Genomic DNA, 21,087 nt, shown 5'->3' on the forward strand with positions numbered 1-21,087 from the left:
GGAGGGGTAGCAAGGACGTGAAACATCTGTTGAAAAGGAGGAGACTGGAACATAGGGCCCTGTCTTACCTCCACCTTGGTCCTTGTTAGTGGGGAGAAATCAGGCAGGAAATCCCAGATCACCTCTTTGCTAATTGCATCCCTCTAGGGCTGAGCCTTCTCTTCGGAAGGGCTTAGAGGGGGAAGGAGCAATGAAATTGGGGTTTATCCCCACTGTGGGCCTCAGGACCATAGCTGATGACAGAGAGACTTCCCATTGTCTCACCCCTAATCGCTCTTTTTCTGCTTGCCTTAGGGCAGGGCCCTCCTTCCTAAAAGAGAAGCCATTACAGGGCTGAGTTTCTCAGAGCTCCTCCTTTTTGATACGCGTTGGGATGGATTCAGGGTGCTTCCCCCATTCTCTCCCATCCGCTGCCGATCCTGACTCGTCCGTGTGGCTCTCCATCATAGGAATTTTGTCTAGGAATCTCTGGGAGCTGCCTCTTCTCAGCCTTCCTGAGTTTGGGAGGAGGGGATCCGTGGGGGTGCGATGCTGGTCTTGGGGAATCTGCCACCTGTATACCTTGGTGGCTGTCCTTGTCCTCTCCCTGACCCCAGCCTCCATCCTCAGCCATTCTCTCACGCTGTCTGTTGTTTCAGGGAGAGAGCCAGAGGGGTGAGAGCATCTTCAAGGGTTACCGGTAGAGGAAGGCAGCAGAGGCTGTCCCTGGGCATGGTCAGGTTGCAGCTCGCTAGCTGGGGCCCACCTCCCGCGTTCAGTATCCCTGATAGCCACACAGTCTTGGCTGGCTTTTCCCCAGCCCAGCCACCAGATGTTTCCTGAGTGTCTGCTATGTCCCAGGCATTGTCACAGTGCTGAAGGTGTGCCAATGAACAAAACCACAAAAATCTTTGCCCTCATGGAGCTCTTATTCGTCCTCATGCTCTTCTTTTTTTTTTATATATATATTTTTTAATGTTTCCCTTTTTATTTTTTTTCTTATTTTACTTTATTTGTTTATTTTTTTCGCTGAGGAAGATTTGCCCTGAGTTAACATCTGTGCCAGTCTTCCTCTGTTTTGTATGTGGGTCACCGCCACAGCATGGCCACCAATGAGTAGTGTAGGTCTGTGCCCAGGAACTGAACCTGGGCCACTGAAGTGGAGCAGACCGAACTTAACCACTAGGCCACGGGGCCAGGCCCCAATTTCTACACTTGAGTGTCTTATCAGCTTACACAGGAAATTTGGTTGCTGAGCTCTATGGCTATGTCTCCCCACTGCCTGCCTTGTGGGAGTCTGGGGTCATTTTGGGGAAGGTTATGGGATTTTCTGCCCTATTCTGGGGTTGTCACAGCAGGTTGAAGGCCAGGGTCCTTCTGAGTTCTCACCTCAGCCTGTAGATGCATGGGCAGGAGCATCACTGCTGGGGGGCCATGTAACCCTGGCCTCCTATTGTGAGGAGCTCCTCCAGCTCCACGTCCTGAGGGAAAGGAGACACCCCCCAGGACAGGGGCCCACAGTAACTGGAGAGGTGGGTCCCAGGCTGCCTCCCGGAGGGTGGTCAGGGATTGCCACGTTCTGTGGAAGGTTCAGTTAACTGGTTCTCCCTAGTTCAGCCTTAGTCCTGGATGGCCTCTGCTCAGTTAATCACAGTGGCCCAGGAGGACAGGGGATGGAGGATGAAGTTACCTAATGACACTGTGACCTTCCCCATGCCTGTGACGTGTGTGGCTGGCCCCTGTTCTCTGATGTGGCCTCTGTCCTCAGGGCATCCTGCTGAAGCGGAGTGGCAAGTCCCTGAACAAGGAGTGGAAGAAGAAGTACGTGACACTCTGTGACAACGGGCTGCTCACCTACCACCCCAGTCTGCACGTGAGTCCGGGGGAGCGCTGGACCTGGAAGAGGGCTGGGGCCAGAGGAGGAGGAACACAGTGTGAAGGGGGCTGACTCCAGGACCAAAAGGAAGCAGACCTTAGTGAGCTCAAATGGACTTTCCCTTGAGAAACGACCTCACTTTTGTGGCTTGGGAACTGCACAGACTCCGAGACCCGGGCCCAGGTCGAACCCTTAACACTAAAGCTCTGAGTTGTGGCCAAGCCCTTTGGAGAAAACTCACCCCCGGGGATAGTCACCTCTAGGCCAGGCTGGTGTGTGCAGTCAGACTCTTCATCCTCCATTCTACTTGGTTTAAGAACTGGATTGGGCCCATTTACATGGACTTGCTAAAGTTGGGGGTGCCAGTGTTGCCAACCAGTTGTCTCTAGGGGAGCCATACCAGTGGGGGATCCCTGGGCTCTGGGCCTCTGATGATGGGGAGTTAGAGGGTAGTTAAGCCAGCGCTGCTGAGGATGGTGTGGGGCCTTGGACATGTCCCCTTGGGAAGATGAGAGTGGGAGTGGCGTTACGTGTGGGTAGAGGGGTCTGGAGGGTGTGTGGCCTATGCCCCAGTAGGGGGGCTGCAGTGATTGTAGAGTGGCCCCTATGGCAGTTCCCCCACCCTTCCTTCCTCCCCCTCTCCTCACTGCGTGGCTCCAGCACACAGCTGTCACCAGAATCCATCTCTGTCACCACCCCACTGTGGGGCTAATGAGTTCTCCTGTGAAGCCCCTCAAGCACAGCACGTGGCCAGCCCCACCCCCGGCCCAGAGGCCCAGGGCCTGCCTCAGAGGGTCCCTCGCCTGCCTTTGAATCTGCACAAGGTATCAGGGAGGCCTAACCCAAGAGGTGCTGGGTCCACAGTTTTGCCCATAACCTGGTCCTGAGAGCACTGCCAGACAGCCCCGCCGAGGAGACACACGGAGGCCTGGCCTGGGAATAGCCAGTGGGCAGTCTGTTCCCAGTCAGGCCAGAGCCCAGCCTGGCCCTGCTGGGTTTCTCCATATCTGAGTCCTCGGGCACTGGCCCTTCCCGTTGGCTCAGGGGACACCCAGGTTAGACTGTTCCCTCCTAGTGTCCCTGACTTTACGGGGTGGGAGCCAGTGCCAGGAAACTGGGGGCTTGGAAAAGGGCCACACCCAGGCGACCTTGGGTATTTAGTTCAAAGTCTCCTCAGTACCATCCTCTCCCCTACTCCAGCCTCCTCCTCGCACACAGACCTGGTCCCACTGCAGAGTCGATGGGAGGATGAGAGGCAGCAAGGCTACTAGGGAAAGCACTGACACCAAGGCACAAGTGTCTCAGCAAGTCAAGGACCACCGTGCGGGTGCAGAGCCTTTGTACCAGAAAGAGCAGAACCACAGTATTTCCCAGCTGAGAGCGGCCAAGGGCCCGCCATGCCCATTCACAGGCTGAGGCCGAGAACGCACACAGGCACCTCCTAACTCCCAGCCGGTTGTACTTTTGCGCCCCGGTACTCCAGCAGGATGCGTGTGCTCTCTGCTTAGGCACCATCTTGCCTGGTGAGCTGGGAACTAGCCTATTTAAAGCATCGCAGTTTCCCCCACCTGTGTGGAGGTGGCCTTAGCCTCTGCCTTTGCTGCATCCTTACCTGTTCCTTCTGCTTTGTGCTACCCTACCTGAGTGCCATGCTCTGTCGCCTCTACTTGTCCCCACGGCCCAGATAGTGGAGGAAGCCCAGGGTAGAGGAGAGGGATGGTAGAGGGGTCTTGGGATGTGGAGGTAGGTGTTGGGTGTTGTGTTTGATTTTGGGTTTGGTTTAGGAAGGGAAGGTAAAGGCATGAGGAAATGCTGGTTTACACATAACGTAACAAACTGGAGAGCAGAGGCTTGGTGGAGTTTGTTGGATCATCAAAGTCACCCAGCCAGTGACTGAGCTAAGACTTGGACCCATGACTTTGACTCTAAGCATTACCCAGATTTTTCTGCACATGCCGAGAGCACCTCCCTTCAGGGCTGGCTAAGAAAGTTGCTGAAGAGTTAACATTAGGGCAAGTGTTTCCCAGACATATTGTCAAGTAAAGGAGGGCAGAGGGAGCCGATGGGCTACCTGCCTGGCCTGGGCCGGGCTGGGTGTCTGAGCTCCCCCAGAGTCCCTTCCAGCACTATGCATATTGAGCTGTGTGTAGCTTAGTGTATTCAGAGACCTGGGACAGGATCTGGGTGTCAGGGGCTTCCAGGCCTGTCCTTGGTTTCTTGCAAGGTGAGTCTAAGAGGCAGATAGCTCTGCTAGTCCAGCACCTGAGGCCCTAGCACCCACCAGGCCCCAGCCCCTTCTAGGCCCCCTCCTGCTCTCCCAGCCGCAGGACATCATGAAAAGGTTGAGTGAACGGTGCCTTTGAGAGCATGGGCTCCCCATTTGTCAGCTCTTCATTGGCTGCCCATTGGCTCTGGGGTCAAAATGCACAGCCCACAGTCCTTCCCCGACACTGGATGCCAGGAGGAACTGTAGATGCTTCTCTTCTCATTCACAAGACGAATCAGATTCAAAACTGGTTGTACCGATGAAAGTACTGAGTGAAGGCCAAACCAAAGGTTGCCGTGTGCAGCTGCATGAACAGGGGTCTGAGTTTACTCCTAGCAGAGGCTGCTTCACTCTGTCCACCCCTCTGGCTTCTTGATTTCCTTCCTTGGTTGCTCCTGCACTCGTGTGTTGTTGGCTTATCTGCTCCATCTCCCCTTTGCCGTCTTTTCCAACGTGAGCAAGCTTCTAAGTTGCCAGCAGTGAGCAGGTACCTTCCTTGTCAGTGAGCCGCCCGGCTTCCCTCAGAGGCCTCCTCCTGTTAGGGAGTTGTGCAGAGAAACGACCCTCTGGTAACTCCAGAGGTGCACACAGAACTCTTGGCCTAGTCCAGCTCTCCTCGCAGGGACAGCTCTTGCCTGAGACCTAAGGGCAGCAGGCCTGGTGACTCCCCTACTGATGGAGGCCTATCAGGCTAGAGGGGCTGGACAGGCGTGCAGAGGAAGGGCTGGTGGGCACGACTCAAGCCTCACGCCCGATCCTTGCCTGGCCCAAGAGAGCCCGCCACAGCCTCCCCCATTTTGCAGCCAGCGGAGCCATTCACACAATCACCTTCTGTTAATTCTATCTGCAACATCAATTAAATTGTTTGTAGAAACTAATTGAATGTGGCTTAATCACACATCTTAATAGCTTTCCACGCTCTGAACTCGTTGTTAATTCCAGTAATAAAACGAGATGAGAACGCTGGCTGGGTAATTAGCGAGGAGGCTGGGGAAGAAATTGCTGTTTGATGGTGGGTAATAAAGGCAGCCGTGGTGACCGCTCTCCTGAGCAGCCGCTGCCACCACCACCGCTGAGCTCCTCGTTCTGCTGACGGAGGGAAACGCTGTTGCTCTGCCCCTGATGTCCCTATTCCTGCTGCTGCTCCTCGAGCTCCTCACCACTCTCCTCAGGGCCGGGTTCCACCTCTCAACTTAGCCCTGGAGCTGGCCTGGCGTAGGGCACAGAGAGGAGAGCTGTTGGTGCTGGCCTGCACCAGCACAAGGAACACCTATCCAGTGTGGTCAGAGATGCTGAAGGGGGCCAGTCCTTTCCCCTTAAGGCTGGTGTCTGGCTTCTTGGCCCTGAACAGAGTCCCTCCATGCAGCTCTTCTTCCTAGCATAAGGTCAGCTGCTCCTGCTACGTCCCAGCTTGGGCATCCCAGGGCTGTGGTGTGGCCTGAAAACTGTTGCAGCTGCTGTGACCTCCTTGTGAACTAGAGCAGCCCAAGCCCCTCCCCCAGGAGAGGGACTACAGCTGTGCCTTCGGCCCAGCCAGCTGTTGACAGTTGTCTGGAGCAACCGCTCTAAGATGTGATTGTGTGCAGGGACCCAGGATGGGTACATGCAGAAGCCAAGTCACTGGGATGTTGGGGCTTGAGTAGGGAGGGCCGAGACTGAAGTCACATACTGGATGCTGGTCTGAAAGCAAGACCAGAGAGCCAATAGTGACTGGGTGGGGTGGGCTGAATTTGCTGGAGAAGGGATGGATAGAAGGGACATTGGTGGGCAGGAAAGGGGCTTCTGGGTTTGTTTCCTTCCCAGCCATTCTGCTGAGGCTCAGCGCTGGGCACAGAGCCCTGGCAGCACCCAGCATAGTGGGGGTTGGAGGTTGTCAAAGGGGTCCTGCCATAGGCACAGACTGCTCTTGTTGACTTCTCAGTGATGTGGTTCTGTGATTCTGAGATGCGAAGCAAACACCTTTGGAGCAGGATGTGCCTGAGGCTAGGCACCTGGCGCCGTTCCTCACAGAGGACTAGGTGGTGGCAGGAGGGCACAGATGCGGCTCAAAGCTGCAGGTAGGGCAGCTCCTTCTTAGACACACGCTTCTGGGGGCTGCTTCTTTGCTGGCTAGGACCCTCTGGTTCTTCTGAAGGACCATCTGCCTGTGAAGGTATCAGAGCCCCTTGGAGAATAAAGGGCGACTACGGTTCCTGCCTGGTCTCCCTGGAGTCGTACTTGGCTGGTGAGGCCAGCATGTTAGCATCAGTGGTGCCCCTTCCTCCCCACAGTCCTCCCGCTGGTCCCCTGATGACCCATCCTATAGTGACATCCAGCCTAATGACAGAAATGCAGGAGGGAGGCCGGTGCTGGGTGCTCTCTCTCTTTCCTTGTTCTTGTTCCTCTTCCTAACTGGAAACCCCATGTTCTCTTGGCTCCTTGGGGCAGGTGATCCTTTTCTACTTGATGTCCTCTTGGTCATTCCCAGAGTGAGGGGCAGTCCCTGAGCCCTGGCCAACCCCAACCCTTTCCCTGCTTGCCAAAAGGCAGCGCTTCCCATCTGCTCTTTTAAGCAGAGGACATTGTCCCTTTTCCCTGAAGCTAAGAGGTGAGAAGGTAGGAAAACGCCTGGGTGACAAGAAGTCTTGATGCCCCAAAGCTAGGTAAAGGTAGGCAAGCTGGGCCTCTGAGGACCTGAGGACTGTGTCTGAGCCGGCACCACTCAGGAAGCAGAACAGCCCAGAGGTGCTCTTCAGGGGGGGAGAAGAGGCACTGATTCTGAGGCCAATCAAAGGAATTCCAGTTCAAAGTTAAATTGGTGTCACCCACCCAGAATCTACTCAGGAAGGAGTTTTGTTTGGGTTTTTTGTTTTTTGTTTTTTGAGGAAGATTAGCCCTGAGCTAACATCTGTCACCAATCCTCCTCTCTTTGCTGAGGAAGACTGGCCCTGAGCTAACATCTGTACCCATCTCCCTCTACTTTATATGTGGGACGCCTACCACAGCATGGTTTGCCAAGCAGTGCCACATCCACACTCGGGATCCAAACTGGTGAACCCCTGGCCGCCAAAGCGGAACATGCGCACTTAACCTTTGCGCCACCAGGCCGGCCCCGGAAGGAGTTTTTACCACCTCTAATTGAGGATGTTAGCTGGGAACTGCTGAGGTGCTCACTGGTGATGAGCTCACAGATGACGGAGTGTGGAAATGGGAGTCAGCAGTCTGGAAGGAGAGGCCAGAAGCAGTGGGGAAAGCTGGGCCCCTGGTCACGCCCAGCTTTCAAATAGGAAGCCAAAGAGCAGGGGCAGGGCTCTGCTCTGCAGCCCCACCCCGCCCCTGCCACCCAGGCCGATGTCGCACAGGTGGGGATGGTGGGGGTCAAAGCGCTGAGTGGCTCCCACTCTGGCTCCCTCCCCATTCCTCCACTTCTGGGGCCCTCCAGGTGCTGACTTGAAGTCAGGGTGAGTTCCTGGGCTCAGGAAGTCTGCCTTCAGTGCACGGCCTTGGGAATCTGAAAAGCCTGCACTTGAATCTGGCTCTACCACCTTCTGATTGTGTGACCTTAGTAGATTAACCTTTTAAGCCTAAGTTTCTTCATCTGTAAGGTGGGCGTAGTAATACCTCCCTCCTAGGTTGTTATGAAGATTACGGGAGGTAATATATGAAATACAGATAGAATATACAGCTACAGTACAATGAATACCTGGCACACAAATGGGCAGGTGATGTGTTGATGATGATGGTTATTATTACTGCTGATAGGATACCCACTGGCATCTGTGAAACTATGGACCTGTCTGTATATTCCTAAGAACTGCAAAAAGAATCAAGGCTTCCTTTTAACTGCTCAACAAATATTTGTTATCAGGTGCTGTTCTTCTAGGCTTTAAAAGTCCTCAATGCCCCAAGTGGTGGTGGGAGCTTCTGAAAACAGGGCTGAAATGCTCAGGGACCAGCCATCCACAGCCTGGGGCAACCCAGTCATCTGTATCCCGTGTCACTTCCTCTCCTTGGTTATCTTGGCCCTCTCTCCCCTAAATTCCACCTGGGTCCCATACTTAGCCTCCTTTGCCCCCTGAGCAGACTTCCCTAAAGGAGCCCTGCTCCAGACTCTTCTATCTCCCCTACCCTGCCCCTGCTCCCCTCCTGGCTGAGTGCCCCCAGAGCTGCCTGTGGTCAGCATGTAGATCTGAGTGTAATCTAGACTTGGAGGTATTCTCTGGGCTTCACAGTCCTCCTCTTCTTTTGGTGAGGAAGAATGTCCCTAAGCTAACATCTGTGCCAGTCTTCCTCTACTTTGTATGTGGGATGCCACCACAGCATGGCTTCATGAGCCGTGTGTAGGTCCACGCCCTGGAACTGAACCCATAAACCCCGGGCCATTGAAGCAAGTGCATGAACTTAACCAGTACACCACAGGGCCAGCCCCCACAGTCCTGCTTTTTAAAGCTTGAGCTTTCCCTCTGCTTCCCCCACTCCAGGCAGCACAGCGGGGAGAGACTTAGGAGTTAAAAGGGTCACTGCCAGAGACAGAGTGCTGCTGATGGGTGACCTGTCCTAATGAATCTTCATCTCTCGTATCCATGTGGCCCTTAGGATTACATGCAGAACATCCATGGCAAGGAGATTGACCTGTTGCGGACAACAGTGAAAGTGCCAGGGAAGCGTCTGCCTCGAGCCACACCTGCCACAGCCCCAGGCACCAGCCCTCGGGCCAACGGGCTGGCCTTGGAGCGGAGTAACACACAGCTGGGTGGGGGCACAGGTGAGGTGGCTGCTGAGGTGGGGGGCTGTGGTGAGTGTTGCCTCCTTTCTCTGGAAGAGTGGGGAGTGCTGCAACAGGGGCCTAGGAAGGTAGGCATTATGGGGCTTTGCTCCTTCTCAGCCTGGATCCTCAGCGCTCCAAACACACTTGTCATTCAGAGTCATGCTTCAGGATCAGCTCAGCCAAACACATTTGCCAAAATGCTGCCCTCATGGAGTTTGTAAAGGTAGCAGCTGATGTACAGCCCAGCAAGTGATTCAGAGATCAGAATGGGGCCAGATAGCCTCATGCTGACAGGTGGCATCAGCGGTCCTGGGACCATCTCTCCTCCACGTCTGAAGCCGAAGCATTTGGTGGTGGGGGCAGGACCTCTGGCACACGTGGCCAGCACCTCAGCCAAGCTTGCCATGTGGGTAGAGAGGGAGGGGGAAGGGGACAGAGCTGCCTGGGGTCAACCTGGCAGATGTCCTCAGGTCTGCAGTGAGAGTTGGGGTCTTTGCTCAGAGAGGACTGAGTTTAGAGAGGAAGTGGAGGCCAAGCAGACTCTGCCACGTGTCCAGCAGCCCTGAGAAAGGAGCCAGAGCCCGAGAGTGTGAGTTTGAGGCAAGGCAACTTTTCCTTCACCGGTTCTTACTTTTCCAGATGATGCTGTGAGTTCAGGTGAAAGATGCTAAGCTGCTTCCTGCCATGGCTCTGCCTGCCTCCCTAGGCCTCTGCGGCTCCTAAGACACATTGCTCTTCGGGGGGCTATCCCTCCCACACCTAGACCCCCTCATCCCAGATCTACCTTGGCTTCTGGACCTTTCCTCCCAAGACCTCAGTATCCCTAATGTTGTCCTAGATAATTCTATCTCATTTTCCTTGGGCCCGGAAAGAGCTGCTCAAGACATTGTTCTGCCCTCCCGGATGCAGCCACTGTCTCCCTGCCCAGGAGTTAGCTCTCCGCAGCACAGGTCTGCTGCCTTCCCCAGCGTACGTGTGGAGACACAGGGGTGTTTCTGCTTATCGCAATGACAGGAGGCTGCTGCGGACATTCAGCGGACACGGGGCTGGGGTACTAAGTGCCTGGAGTGGATGGGACAGACTCTGAAGAATTGCCCCACCTGAAATGCTGATAGGGCCCACCTGCATTGAGAAGCTCTGGGATAAGGGAAGCTAGGTGAGATGACGGCCTCCTGAGCGTGCTTCTTGTTTGAGGCGAGGCCATAAGCACTCGGCACCCCGCCAGTGGTGGTGTTCGGCCACCGCTAACCAGTCTGGAGGCACTGGGAAAGGCAAAGGGAGGGCACTGACACCCAGTGACTGAGATGTGCCAAGTGCAGTAGATCTACTGTCAGGCCCCAGTTTCACAGCTCTGTGAAGATGAGATTATCATCTCCATTTTATGGAGGAAAAAAGGCTCCGAGAGTTAAGTAACTTGTCTGTTCAATCCCACAGTAAGTGGTAGGGCTGGGGTTTGAACCTAACTGTGCCTGACTTGAAAAGCTGTGTCCTGTCCTCTACGCCACCTGAGCTCAGAAAGAAGTCCTTGAATTGTGCAGAGGGAGAGCTCTACTGGACGAAGGGAAGGAAGGATGCTAAGGATGAGAAGGACAACCCTCCATTACAGTGGGTGCTGAGAGCCTCCTGGGGAGGTGCACAAGGGAATGGTCTGCTCGAGTGGCAAAAATGGTAGAGGCTCTGTACCGTCTTTAGTGCAGGGTCAGGGCTGCTGGGAAGTCGCTTGCATGCAGGGGCAGAGGGCTGGGGATCAGCTGGGGCCCTAAGAGCTCTCCCAGAGCTGTTTGCAGACAACAGTGGCAGCCTCTGGTTTGGCTTGGGGTTTCTCATATCATACCAGAGGAGGAGGAAGTATAAGTGCACCCAAGGGGAACATTTCTTTGAAGGCAGGTGGCAAGAGGAAAGCTAGGCTATTTCCCCAAAGGGAGGGAAACAATAAGACATTCTGTCCTGTCACATTCCTGGGCCCTGGTACCCTCCACCTGGGGAGCAGAAGTGGCGCATGGAGAAGCGAGATGCACAATCACCCGCATAATTACCAGCACCCACAGACACTCACTGACATCCCCAGAGTGCATGGACGGGCGTTTACCTAAGCCTGTGTCCCCTCTGCCGCACGCTGGCACCGACCTCATGCACACTCACACATGTCTCCCGCTCACCGGGCGATGTTAACATCTCATTATCTTTGTTACTGTAATTACATTATCCGCTGCTTTATGCAGAATTATCCTCCGAGGACTAATTGATGGCTCCATGTTTAATTCATTAATCATTAGCATCAAATTCGACAATTACAGTGCACACTGATTGTGGGATTGCAGGCGTAATGAGGGGAGAATTAACAAAGAAAAAGGAAAGCACTTTCCCTCCCTCAGGGTTTTGGGTTGGGGGGCTTGGGTAGGAAGTTGAGCCTGTGATGTCTTTGGGTGGGGCTAGGGATGAGGTGGGAATAAGATTTGGAACCCAGGAGGGGATGGAAGCAAGAGAGGGGTGGGGAGAAGCAAGGTGTCTGAGAAGTTAGGAGTTTGAGTATGTTCCCTGGAAGGGTTTCTGATGGAGAGGGAGGGTGCTGAGAAGGCGAAGTTTGCAGGGACCTGTTAGGCCAGAGTGGGAGGGGGCAGGATTCTGAAAAGGAAGCATCAGCATGAGGGGACTGGAAACTGGATAGACTGGCCGGCGGTCTCGGCGCCACACGTATATTAATAAGCACTTACTGTGTGTCTGGTCCTGCCTTGGGTGTTATGACAAATACAAGAGAAACACAAAACGTGCCCTCCACCTTTCAGTGTCGTACTATCCCCAGAGCATTAGGGATGTCTGGCCTGTTCCTTTACCTTCTAGTGGCTTCAGCTCAGAGCTTCCCATCCCTAGGCTTCCAGAAACTTGACCCATGTGCTCGCAGGGTCTCATGAGGCCTCATGTCTGCCGCTTGCTCTCTCCAGCTTTGTCCAGCGTCAGGCCCCGTCTCTGCCTCCTTACTAACCTCCGACACCTGGCCAGCTCCTCCACTTTCAGTTCAAACACATTGGGTATGGCCCACCTGTCCTCAGACGTCCCATGGCCTTTGCCTTCTGGCTCAGCCCCCACCCTGGTATAGGTGGACTGAGGTGAAAGGGCGGCATAGGCTCTCCACGTCCTGGCGTAGGCCCTTTAATTGTTACAGGTTCTGAGGCCCCATGGTTGTCCCACCATCTCTCCACAAGTGGCTCAGTGCCTGGGGAATGAGGCAGGAGAATTCTGAGGGTGCACACTGCCCTGCCTCCTCCACCACCAGCCCTGCCTGCCCCGGCCTTGGCACTCCTGGAGCCTTCAGTTCCCCTTGGCTCTACCGTTCTTCCCTGATGGGAAACGAAAGATTAATTTTCTCCAGCCCAACAGGATAATTACTAATACTAATTAGACATAATTACTTGAATTTGATACACTTGTTTCTCATCAGAATGGCAGCAAAGCTGAGGCAAAGCAAAGAGCATATGTGGACTAGAATGTAGGGTGCAGGGCCCTGACCAGGAGGTGAAGGGGGCTGGGGATAATGGCCAGATGTCAGTATCACTCCCCCGTCCCGGCTCCCGGATCACAGGGAGAGGGTGGAAGTGTGTGCCTTTATGTTCATGGAGAGGAGGGGTGTGATGTCTGGGACCAGCTGCCTCCTAAGGTGTGGAGGGCCCATGTGAGGCCTCCAGTTCTCCAGTAAGCCTGGCCTGGTATCTGGGGAACCCAAGAGGCCCTTATTTTTCGTCAGTACCCTGCTGGAATTTCTCAGGCTTAGTCCGTAGCCTGTTTTCAGGAGAGTCTATGTGTACCCTTCCCCTGGCCTCCCCTCCCAGTCTGACCCTTCCCCCCACCCCCCCAGGTGCCCCCCACTTGGCCAGCAGCCCAGCTTGGGCTGGCCCACGCCCTGAGGGGCTGCACCAGCGCTCCTGCTCTGTTTCCAGTGCCGACCAGTGGAGTGAGGCCGCTGCCCTGGCCCCAGGTATGCAGGACCCGGTTAAGCGACAGAGGAGGGCAGCCGAGCAGCCATTTGCGGCCTGGGAGGCTATGATGGGATGGTGCCCGGGCCGAGGGGAAAGGCCCACTGGAGCCCTCCAGGGCTCATCGCAGAGACCACGCGCTGCAGGGCCAGTGCTGGGTCTGGGAAATGGAGCAGGGGCTCTATTCCTTCTCCAACCACCAGGTGCGGCTTCCTGCCCACTTACCCCCTGCTTTCCTCAGGCCCTCGCCGATGACTGGCGCTAGAGACCCTCCCTCTGCAGCTTCTCTGCCCGCCCACCGTTGTCCCCAGGCAGAGCTGGTGGCGGCTCCCGCATCCCCATCAGCCCCCTGCGCAGTCAGCTCATCAGCCTCACTGCGGGGGGGACAGGGAAGCGGCTGAGTAGGGAGGTCGGAGGCTGGGGGCTTTAAACACATTCTGAAGGCGGCAGCCGTGGGGTGGGGGCGGTCCTTGCAGCCAGGATCCAGGGAGTGGTCCAGAAAAGTAGTTTTCCCACCCATGCTGCCTCCTTGGATAGGCTGGGGCCCCACCCTGTCTGGGTGGTCGAAAACTCTACCTTCTCTCTCTCCGCCCACCCTCTTACTTTTCTCAGCTCTTCATTTTTCTTTCCCCTTTGTCCACTTTTGTATCTTCTTCATCTTAGTTCTTCTCCCTGCCTCTTCAGTGAGCGCCTACACACACACACACACACACACACACACACACACTCTGACCCCCCACCTTCTCGCTCTTTCCCATTCCTTACTCACCCATATCTTAAGCCTTTTCGCCACAGATCCCATCAGCAGTTCTGAAGGCTAAAAGGGAGATGGGCGCAGCTCTGCTCTCCTTTCCTAAGTGAGGTGTAAGGGAGGAGACCCCCAGGATACCCACTGTTTCCTGGGAAGCCAGGAGGTGGGCTGTGGCAGCCCAGGCAAACCTGTTCCTCTGGCTGGGCAGTACCACCTGGCCCGATTTGCCTCCCAAAGACCCTTCACAGGCCCCCATCCCCAGTAGAAGCACTAACCCCCAGCCTGAGCTGTGACAGCAAGAAGGAACTGGGCGCTCACAGCACAGGGAATCCGCCCCACCTCGCACCCAAGTCCAGGCCCCCCTGCGGGGAGTGAGTATGGAGGGCCTGAGAAGGGGAGCTAGGGGCCCTTCCTGGGGTCACCATCCCGAAGGCCTGTGCTGGCCTTGGTGGGGCCCCTCTGTTGAGTCTGGAAGGAGGAAGGCAGGGAGGGAGGGAGCGTGTCTGCCTCTAATGAAGTTTGACATTTAGTGGTGAGCACCGGGCGGGGTGTGGGAGACGGGAGCTTGATTAGCGCGCTCTAATTGACAGTAATTAGGCAGCTCCCTGATTGTTTCTAATTCTGCTATTAATTGTGAGGAGCGGGGAGTGTGATTGAGGATAAATTTGGTGCGGAGCTGCTGGGGCTTCAGCTCCCTGTGAGCTCCCTGGGCCGCCTTCCACCCCTCCAGGCTGCAGAAGCCAGGGTTTCCTTCTGGCCTTCATCATGCTCTGCCTGAGTTTCCTACCCTCTCATCTCTCTACCTTCTCCTCCTCCAAGGCTGGGCAGACCCCTCCCCGGGGAGAGAGGGTTGTAAGTCTGGCTCTCCCAGGGTGGCCCAGCTGCAGTTCAGGGTGGAGCTCTTAGCAGCACGAGGCAGGACTGCTCTGCCCCCCACCCTCTCCTCTTCCCACACTTCTCCAACTCTCCCCTCACCAGCCAGTGGCCCAGCTGAGGTGCTCAGTTCCAGCCCCAAGCTGGAGCCTCCCCCATCTCCCCACTCCAACCGGAAGAAGCACCGGCGGAAAAAGAGCACCGGGACCCCCCGACCAGACGGCCCCAACAGTGCTGCTGAAGGTTAGGGGGACCCAAAGGGAAACCGGAGGTGGGCAGTGGGACTTGGGGACAGTACCCTAAAAGTAACACCCTTTCTCGTATATTAGATTAATCACTTCCTAATAATAATTTCCAATAAAAGTAGTTCCACAACTTATTTTGGTAATCTCAACCTAGTGTCTCAGAAAAGCTTTTTTCTGCCTAATTTAAGCCCTTTCTATTAAACTGTGAGCTTGCTTCTCATTCTCATAGAAGGTAAAAGACAGCAGGCTGCTGCACCAGTAGCTCTTCCCAGACTCTTGGCCAGGACCTGTGTTTTCTGTGTCTCTCGTATCACCCATGGAGGTTAATGAATGCTGGGCACATGATAGGTGCTTAATACGTGTGTCTTGATTGGCTGAGTCTCTCCTTAGTCATCTGTAGGCTAAGGAATTCCAGCTCCTCACACAGTGTTCCATAGATCCTTTCTTAGAATGCTTTATTAATCATAGTGCCACTTCTCTGATTTTTCCCAAAGTAGCTTCAAAATGTCCCTCTTCTCAGTGGTTGGAGTCTCGTTGCTCCCAAATTAGTTTAATTTATATTGGCACAGAGTTTCTCGTTTCTGCTCTGATTGTCAGGGTTAGGGATGTGGGTAGGTGGGCAGAGATCACCTCTATGGGAAAGAGCACGTTTCCCAGCCAACCTGGGGTGCGGTGATGCCTAATGCTCATGGCGTGGGGTCCACCTATACCATGGAACAGCCCCCACAGATCATCAGGATTATGTAGTTCAAAGGTTATGTTGAAAGCAAGGTGAGGTGGGATGGTTGAGCCTGGGGAAAGAGAAGGTACCAGTTCTTTTTCTAGGAAGGCAGTTCTGTTAAGGGTGCCCTCAGAGCAGAAGGACTTCCAGGGGATGTCAGTGGCATTGATGTGAGAGGCTGCCCTGGATAGAACGTGTGGCTCAGGCCTTCCCCTCTGGCTTACCCTTGGGCCTCCCCACAGGTACCAGAGCTGTCTCTCCAGCCCCCACAACACATTCACATTGCTTGTTAGGAATTGTTCACCCATGGTGACCATTGGGAATGAGATTCGTGTGGCCGTCTTCTCAGGGCCTGGGGGAGCAGAGCTTGGAACAGCTTCACCACGTTGCTTGGGGTCATAGTCCGGCCCACAGTGCTTGTCGTTGCAGATGTCCTCGGGTCCCTGTCTGCTCACACATCCCGGTTCATGGAGAAAACCTTTCTTCCTCTCCCCATCCACTTGCCCTGCCTGCCTGTCTATGCCATGGTAGTGGGGGAGGGGCCCAGCTCCCAGGAGCCCCACGCTGACGCCGTCAGGAATATTGGGTTTAATGAGCTGCAAAATGAGGCGGCTGCAGCTGACATGTACGGATGGTGCCCACACCCGCCTTCCCCCACCCTCTCCTAGCGTTGCCTCCTAGCCCCCCATCACTTCCTTCCCCAGATACTCAGCTCTTCTTTCTCCAGAAAGTACCCCTCTCTGATTTCCATACCCATTCCTGCCAGGCCAGGGATTCTAAAACCTTGCATCCCATCCTTTTTCACGCAGGCTCCACAGGTGGTTAGGATGGAGGTTTGAGGGCTCCACACTACTCTTGCCGGTTTATTCTCATCTTCCTTGCAACTTGCCCTGGAGAGCGTTGCCCTTGAGGCTGGGGTGGGAGAAGGAGGATGAGTGCCAGGAAGGCAGGGGTGTGAGTGGAGTTGTGGCAATGGCGTGTCCCTGGATGTGCGTGCCCAGGTGTCTTACCCTGATGGTGGTAAATGCCCCCGCACCCAACAGAGACGGAGGAGTCGTTTGAGTTTGTGGTGGTGTCCCTCACTGGGCAGACGTGGCACTTCGAGGCCTCGACGGCAGAGGAGCGGGAGCTGTGGGTACAGAGCGTGCAGGCCCAGATCCTCGCCAGCCTGCAGGGCTGCCGCAGCGCCAAGGACAAGGTTGGCACGGAGGCCTGAGTGGGGTGGGACCCAAAGGTGGCCTTGTGACTGACCAGCCGCCCGTTGTCTCTCCCACCACGGCAGACTCGACTGGGGAACCAGAATGCAGCTCTGGCTGTACAGGCTGTCCGCACTGTTCGTGGCAACAGCTTCTGTATTGACTGCGATGCCCCCAGTGAGTGCCAGGGCTAGTGGGGCCGGGGTTGGTGGTGGCTTAGAGAAAGCTGTATAAGAGGCTTCCGGGAGGCCAAGAAAGAGGGAGGAGGACTTTCCTGGTGGTCTCACTCAGGTTGCCTGTGGGCTTCATCATGCTTCCTCTCACCATCTAGATCCAGACTGGGCCAGCCTGAACCTGGGCGCTCTGATGTGCATCGAGTGCTCAGGGACCCACCGACATCTGGGGGCTCACCTGTCCCGGGTCCGTTCTCTTGACCTTGATGACTGGCCACCTGAGCTGCTGGCTGTTATGACCGCGATGGGCAATGCGCTGGCCAATAGTGTCTGGGAGGGAGCCCTGGATGGTTATGCAAAGCCAGGGCCTGACGCCTGCAGGTGAGTGGCTGGGGCCCTGAAGCTGGCCAGGAAGGGAGGGGACATCAGTGCTGCAGTAAGGGGACGATTGGGAATGGTGCTGAATGGCTGTGACAGGGATAGAAGGGTTAAAGCTGGCTGTTGCTCTGCTTGACAGTTGGCCCCTTGGGGTGCCCCTCCCCCTCCCTGCCTGTCTATCAGGCATCTCACAACAACAGACCCTTTCTGAGCGATATCAGCAGGTCAGGGGGCCAGCAGGAGGCGCATGCGCAGGGCCCTATCGCTCTGTGGTGCGAAGGCACTAGCCTGAGCTCTGAGATGGGGAGAATGGGTGGTAGATAGGGTTGTGCGTGGGCCCCCTGTGCAGGCCCCCACCCCTTTGTTCTAGCATAGCCAGATAAGCTGCCACACAAGCCCTGTCTGGAATCTTCCTGCCCTCTCAGCCCCCCACATCCTTGCTGTCCCCAAGGGACTTCCCTTCAGCGTTCCTTCTTTTCAGCTTCTTCCATACTCTTTGCATTACCCACTGCCCTCTATGTGCCCTCAGTTTCTCGGGCTTGTCTCTCCTCTGTTCTGACACATTCTCTCACTGTTTCTTCCTTATTCCCCTTCGGGGTGTTCATGTCTTTTCCTGACTACCCTCCCTGGCCCCCACCTGTTGGCTCGGTCCTTCCTTGGCTTATGCCTCGATGGACCTCTGGTTCCAGAGAGGAGAAAGAGCGCTGGATACGGGCCAAGTACGAACAGAAGCTCTTCCTGGCCCCACTGCCGAGCTCGGATGTGCCGTTGGGGCAGCAGCTGCTGCGGGCCGTGGTGGAGGACGACCTGCGGCTGCTGGTGATGCTTCTGGCACACGGGTCCAAGGAGGAGGTGAATGAGACCTATGGAGATGGGGATGGGCGGACAGCTCTGCATCTCTCCAGTGCCATGGCCAATGTCGTCTTCACACAGCTGCTCATCTGGGTGAGTTGTCGGCTCCCTCCTTGCCTGCCCAGCCTTCCCCTTGCAGGCTCCACTGACCTACCTGACATCCTTTTTAGCCCAGCCCTTTTATACCTCTCATTTTTCTCCCCAAGAACCCACACCTTTCCTGCCATGTCATGCCAGGTATGCAAATGTGCTTTCTTCTGCAGTATGGGGTGGATGTGAGGAGCCGGGACGCCCGAGGTCTGACTCCATTGGCCTATGCTCGCCGTGCTGGCAGCCAGGAATGTGCAGACATCTTGATCCAGCATGGCTGCCCTGGGGAAGGCTGTGGCTTAGCACCTACCCCCAACAGAGAGCCTGCCAATGGCACCAACACCTCTGCTGAACTGCACCGAAGCCCTAGCCTCCTCTAAGGTCCAGGAAGGGGGCAGAGGGGCCAGAAGGACTCCATGGCCTGGGGAACCCTCTTCCCAACAGGCACTGGGGGAAACAAAGACACAGAGACTGAGAAGCAGGGACATACAGAAAGGAAGAAGAAGAAAATAGGAAGAATCAAAAAGGAGAAGAGCCAAATGGGAGAAACAGAGGGATCAGAAGAGACGTCTGGGATTTGAGCTGCAGCAGAGAAGGAGTGGAAGTATTTAGCCCTCTGCCCTATGGTGCCATTGAAAAGGGACAGGACCCTTTGGGGCTACCTGTGAGGAGAGGGGAGCAGGACCTCTCCCTCCTCCAGATTCCTCCCTGCTAGTGCCAGCCCCCTGTAAGCCTGCATCCCAAAACGGAGCCTGGATGAGACACAGGTTAAGGGGTGTGCTGGAGGAAAGCGACAAGGGGGTGATCTGTGAGTCCCATGTAAATTTGTATATTGGAGTATTTATGTTTGTGTACATATTTGGTGTATATGTATGATGAGCCAATAAACGAGACTGTGTGTATGGCCTTGTTTTCCCCTTTTATATTTCTTGTTAGATCTGTGGAGTTGATTCTGACCCTGCATACAGCAGAGCATTCGGAACCCTGCCCGGTCTTTTTGCACTATCCTCTCCCCTTCCAGCACTCTATCAGACATGCTCTGCTGCTATTCATACGGTTTTCATGGCCAATTTTTTTAGCAGTGAGTGGCCAGGTCCTTCTTAGTCTGTCTTAGTCTGGAAGCTCCGCTGAAACCTGTCCACCATGGGAGATCCTGCTGGTATTTGACATACCGGTGGCATAGCTTTCAGCATCACGGCAACACACAGCCACCACTGTCTGACAACCAACAGAAGGGTGGTGTGGTTCCCTGACCAGGAAACAAACGTGGGCCACGGCAGTGAGAGTGCCGAATCTTAACCACTAGACTGCCAGGGCTGGCTTATACCTCTGCCCTTCCAAAAATGCCCCTCATCTCTATTTCTTTGTCCCTGTCTTCTTTTTTGCTGTCTGTGCTCTAGGATTTTCTCGCCTCTCAATTAGCCTGAGGTCAGGGTGTCTTCCCTCAGCCTCCTACGTGCGTTTCTTTCAGCCCTCTCTTGCCAGGGGTGTAGTTGAGTTTGCCAGCAGCACTGGCAGTGAATCTTGACATCAGGAGATACAGAGCTCTGTGCATACTACAGGAAGCTTCTTGATGCCTTCCCCACTCACACTCCACCCCCCCCCCCAACCCGTAGAAAGCTTTTCTAGCTGGTCTCTATTTTCATCAATATTCTATCCATTAACCTCATCCCACACCTTGTACTGGCCAAAGTTCACCCAAAGAGAGGGCTTAAGCATAGTGCCCCTTCCTGAGAGTCTGGGAACTAGCCCACACAGCCAGACGCACAGGCAGACTCTGGAGTCAATGCACAGAATTCCAAGGATGCCACAGGATAAGTGGCTAGACATTTATTAGGGCAGCACTTCTCTCGGGACTCATGCCTAGGCTTTGCTTTTGAGGAAAGGGGAGGAGGTAGGTCGCTGATGGCAGAACAGCCACCTTGACTCTCACCAACATCTTGCCAAGCTGGGGGCAGAATCCAGAGCCCCTGCTTTTCCCTCTGACTATCCCCTATTATTCTAGAAAGAAGACCTGGGGGAAACCCCTCTGTACCTGTTCTTAAACGGTGAGAACTTACTAAGTTAGAGACCCTGCTCTCTAAAGAGCCTGTTGGTTCCCCATTCCTGGAACCACTCCGCCGGTGGCCTGTGTTTTCTGCAACACTGAGTATACGTTGGATGTGGCGGGCTGGCACTCTGTGCATGGACACTTGCCTGTGTGTAGGTAAATAACCAAGTAATGCTGTTGAGAGGAAACCAGGTTTTATTTCCTCGGTCCATAGCCCCTTTTGCAATGCTGATAAAATATTAGCAATAATCACCTCCAGGTTCCCTAAGGAAAATAAGCTGCTTGAGTGGCTGAATACTGCCTGGTATAGTTTAAGAGGCTTCATGGGTAAATTCAGAAAAAAACGGCAAATCAGGGCCTTGGTTTTGGCTGCTGGTCCTCCCCGTCCTCCCAGCCCTCTTGAGGGCACAGAGCCAGAGAGCCTCTGCTCCAGCCCTAGACCTGGAAACATGAGTTTCTGACGGCCAAAGGACAACAGTTCCTGTGATCTTCGACCTTCGCCTGGCTTCTCTCCTAAAAAGAATCCAACCCTGTAGGTTACAGCTATGTGGGCAAATCCAAGGCATCAGGGAGACAGCCTTGATCCAGATCAGGATTGCGGCTGCTCTGGAATACATTTTTTTTTTAGCCTAATTCTCAAGCCTTGCTGACATTTAGCCAAAGAATAGAGAAGACCAGCCCTGGATCCGTGTGTCCTAGCTGCGGAACTGTGACACCGTTGTTAATGACCAGTCCCAGCTCCAGGTTGCTTTCTGTTTGGTTGCCAAAACCAGCTAGGAGAAGTGAACTGCCAAGGAAAAACTGTCTCAGTTTCGATGTAAGAGGCATTCAGTAGACATGTGAGTGAATAGACCTTGGCTGGTTTGCCATTCCAGGAATCAGGAATAGCAGCAATCTGCCCTCTAAGGAAGGTGAAGAG

The 21,087-nt window shown here is 54.9% G+C and overlaps 1 protein-coding gene across 10 annotated transcripts in view; it reads left to right on the top strand.

Annotated features, from left to right (window-relative positions):
• AGAP3 (ArfGAP with GTPase domain, ankyrin repeat and PH domain 3) overlaps positions 1-19,024 on the top strand; it is a 56,855-nt gene extending 37,831 nt beyond the window's left edge. For 4 of the 10 annotated variants that reach the window (XM_023639993.2, XM_070265213.1, XM_070265210.1 and 1 more), the window contains 7 exons: positions 1,748-1,852; positions 8,697-8,865; positions 16,473-16,627; positions 16,712-16,802; positions 16,957-17,179; positions 17,866-18,121; positions 18,292-19,024. In XM_023639993.2, coding sequence (XP_023495761.1) covers positions 1,748-1,852; positions 8,697-8,865; positions 16,473-16,627; positions 16,712-16,802; positions 16,957-17,179; positions 17,866-18,121; positions 18,292-18,498 — 1,206 coding nt within the window. In that variant the 3' untranslated portion in view covers positions 18,499-19,024. Of the gene's footprint in view, positions 1-1,747; positions 1,853-8,696; positions 8,866-12,721; positions 12,842-14,568; positions 14,707-16,472; positions 16,628-16,711; positions 16,803-16,956; positions 17,180-17,865; positions 18,122-18,291 lie in introns of all 10 variants that reach the window. The other 6 variants (XM_023639992.2, XM_023639988.2, XM_070265209.1 and 3 more) reach the window with 2 other exon arrangements.
• Positions 19,025-21,087: the final 2,063 nt, after the last annotated feature.

The sequence above is a fragment of the Equus caballus genome, chromosome 4, assembly GCF_041296265.1.
Source record: "Equus caballus isolate H_3958 breed thoroughbred chromosome 4, TB-T2T, whole genome shotgun sequence".
Taxonomy (NCBI): domain Eukaryota; kingdom Metazoa; phylum Chordata; class Mammalia; order Perissodactyla; family Equidae; genus Equus; species Equus caballus.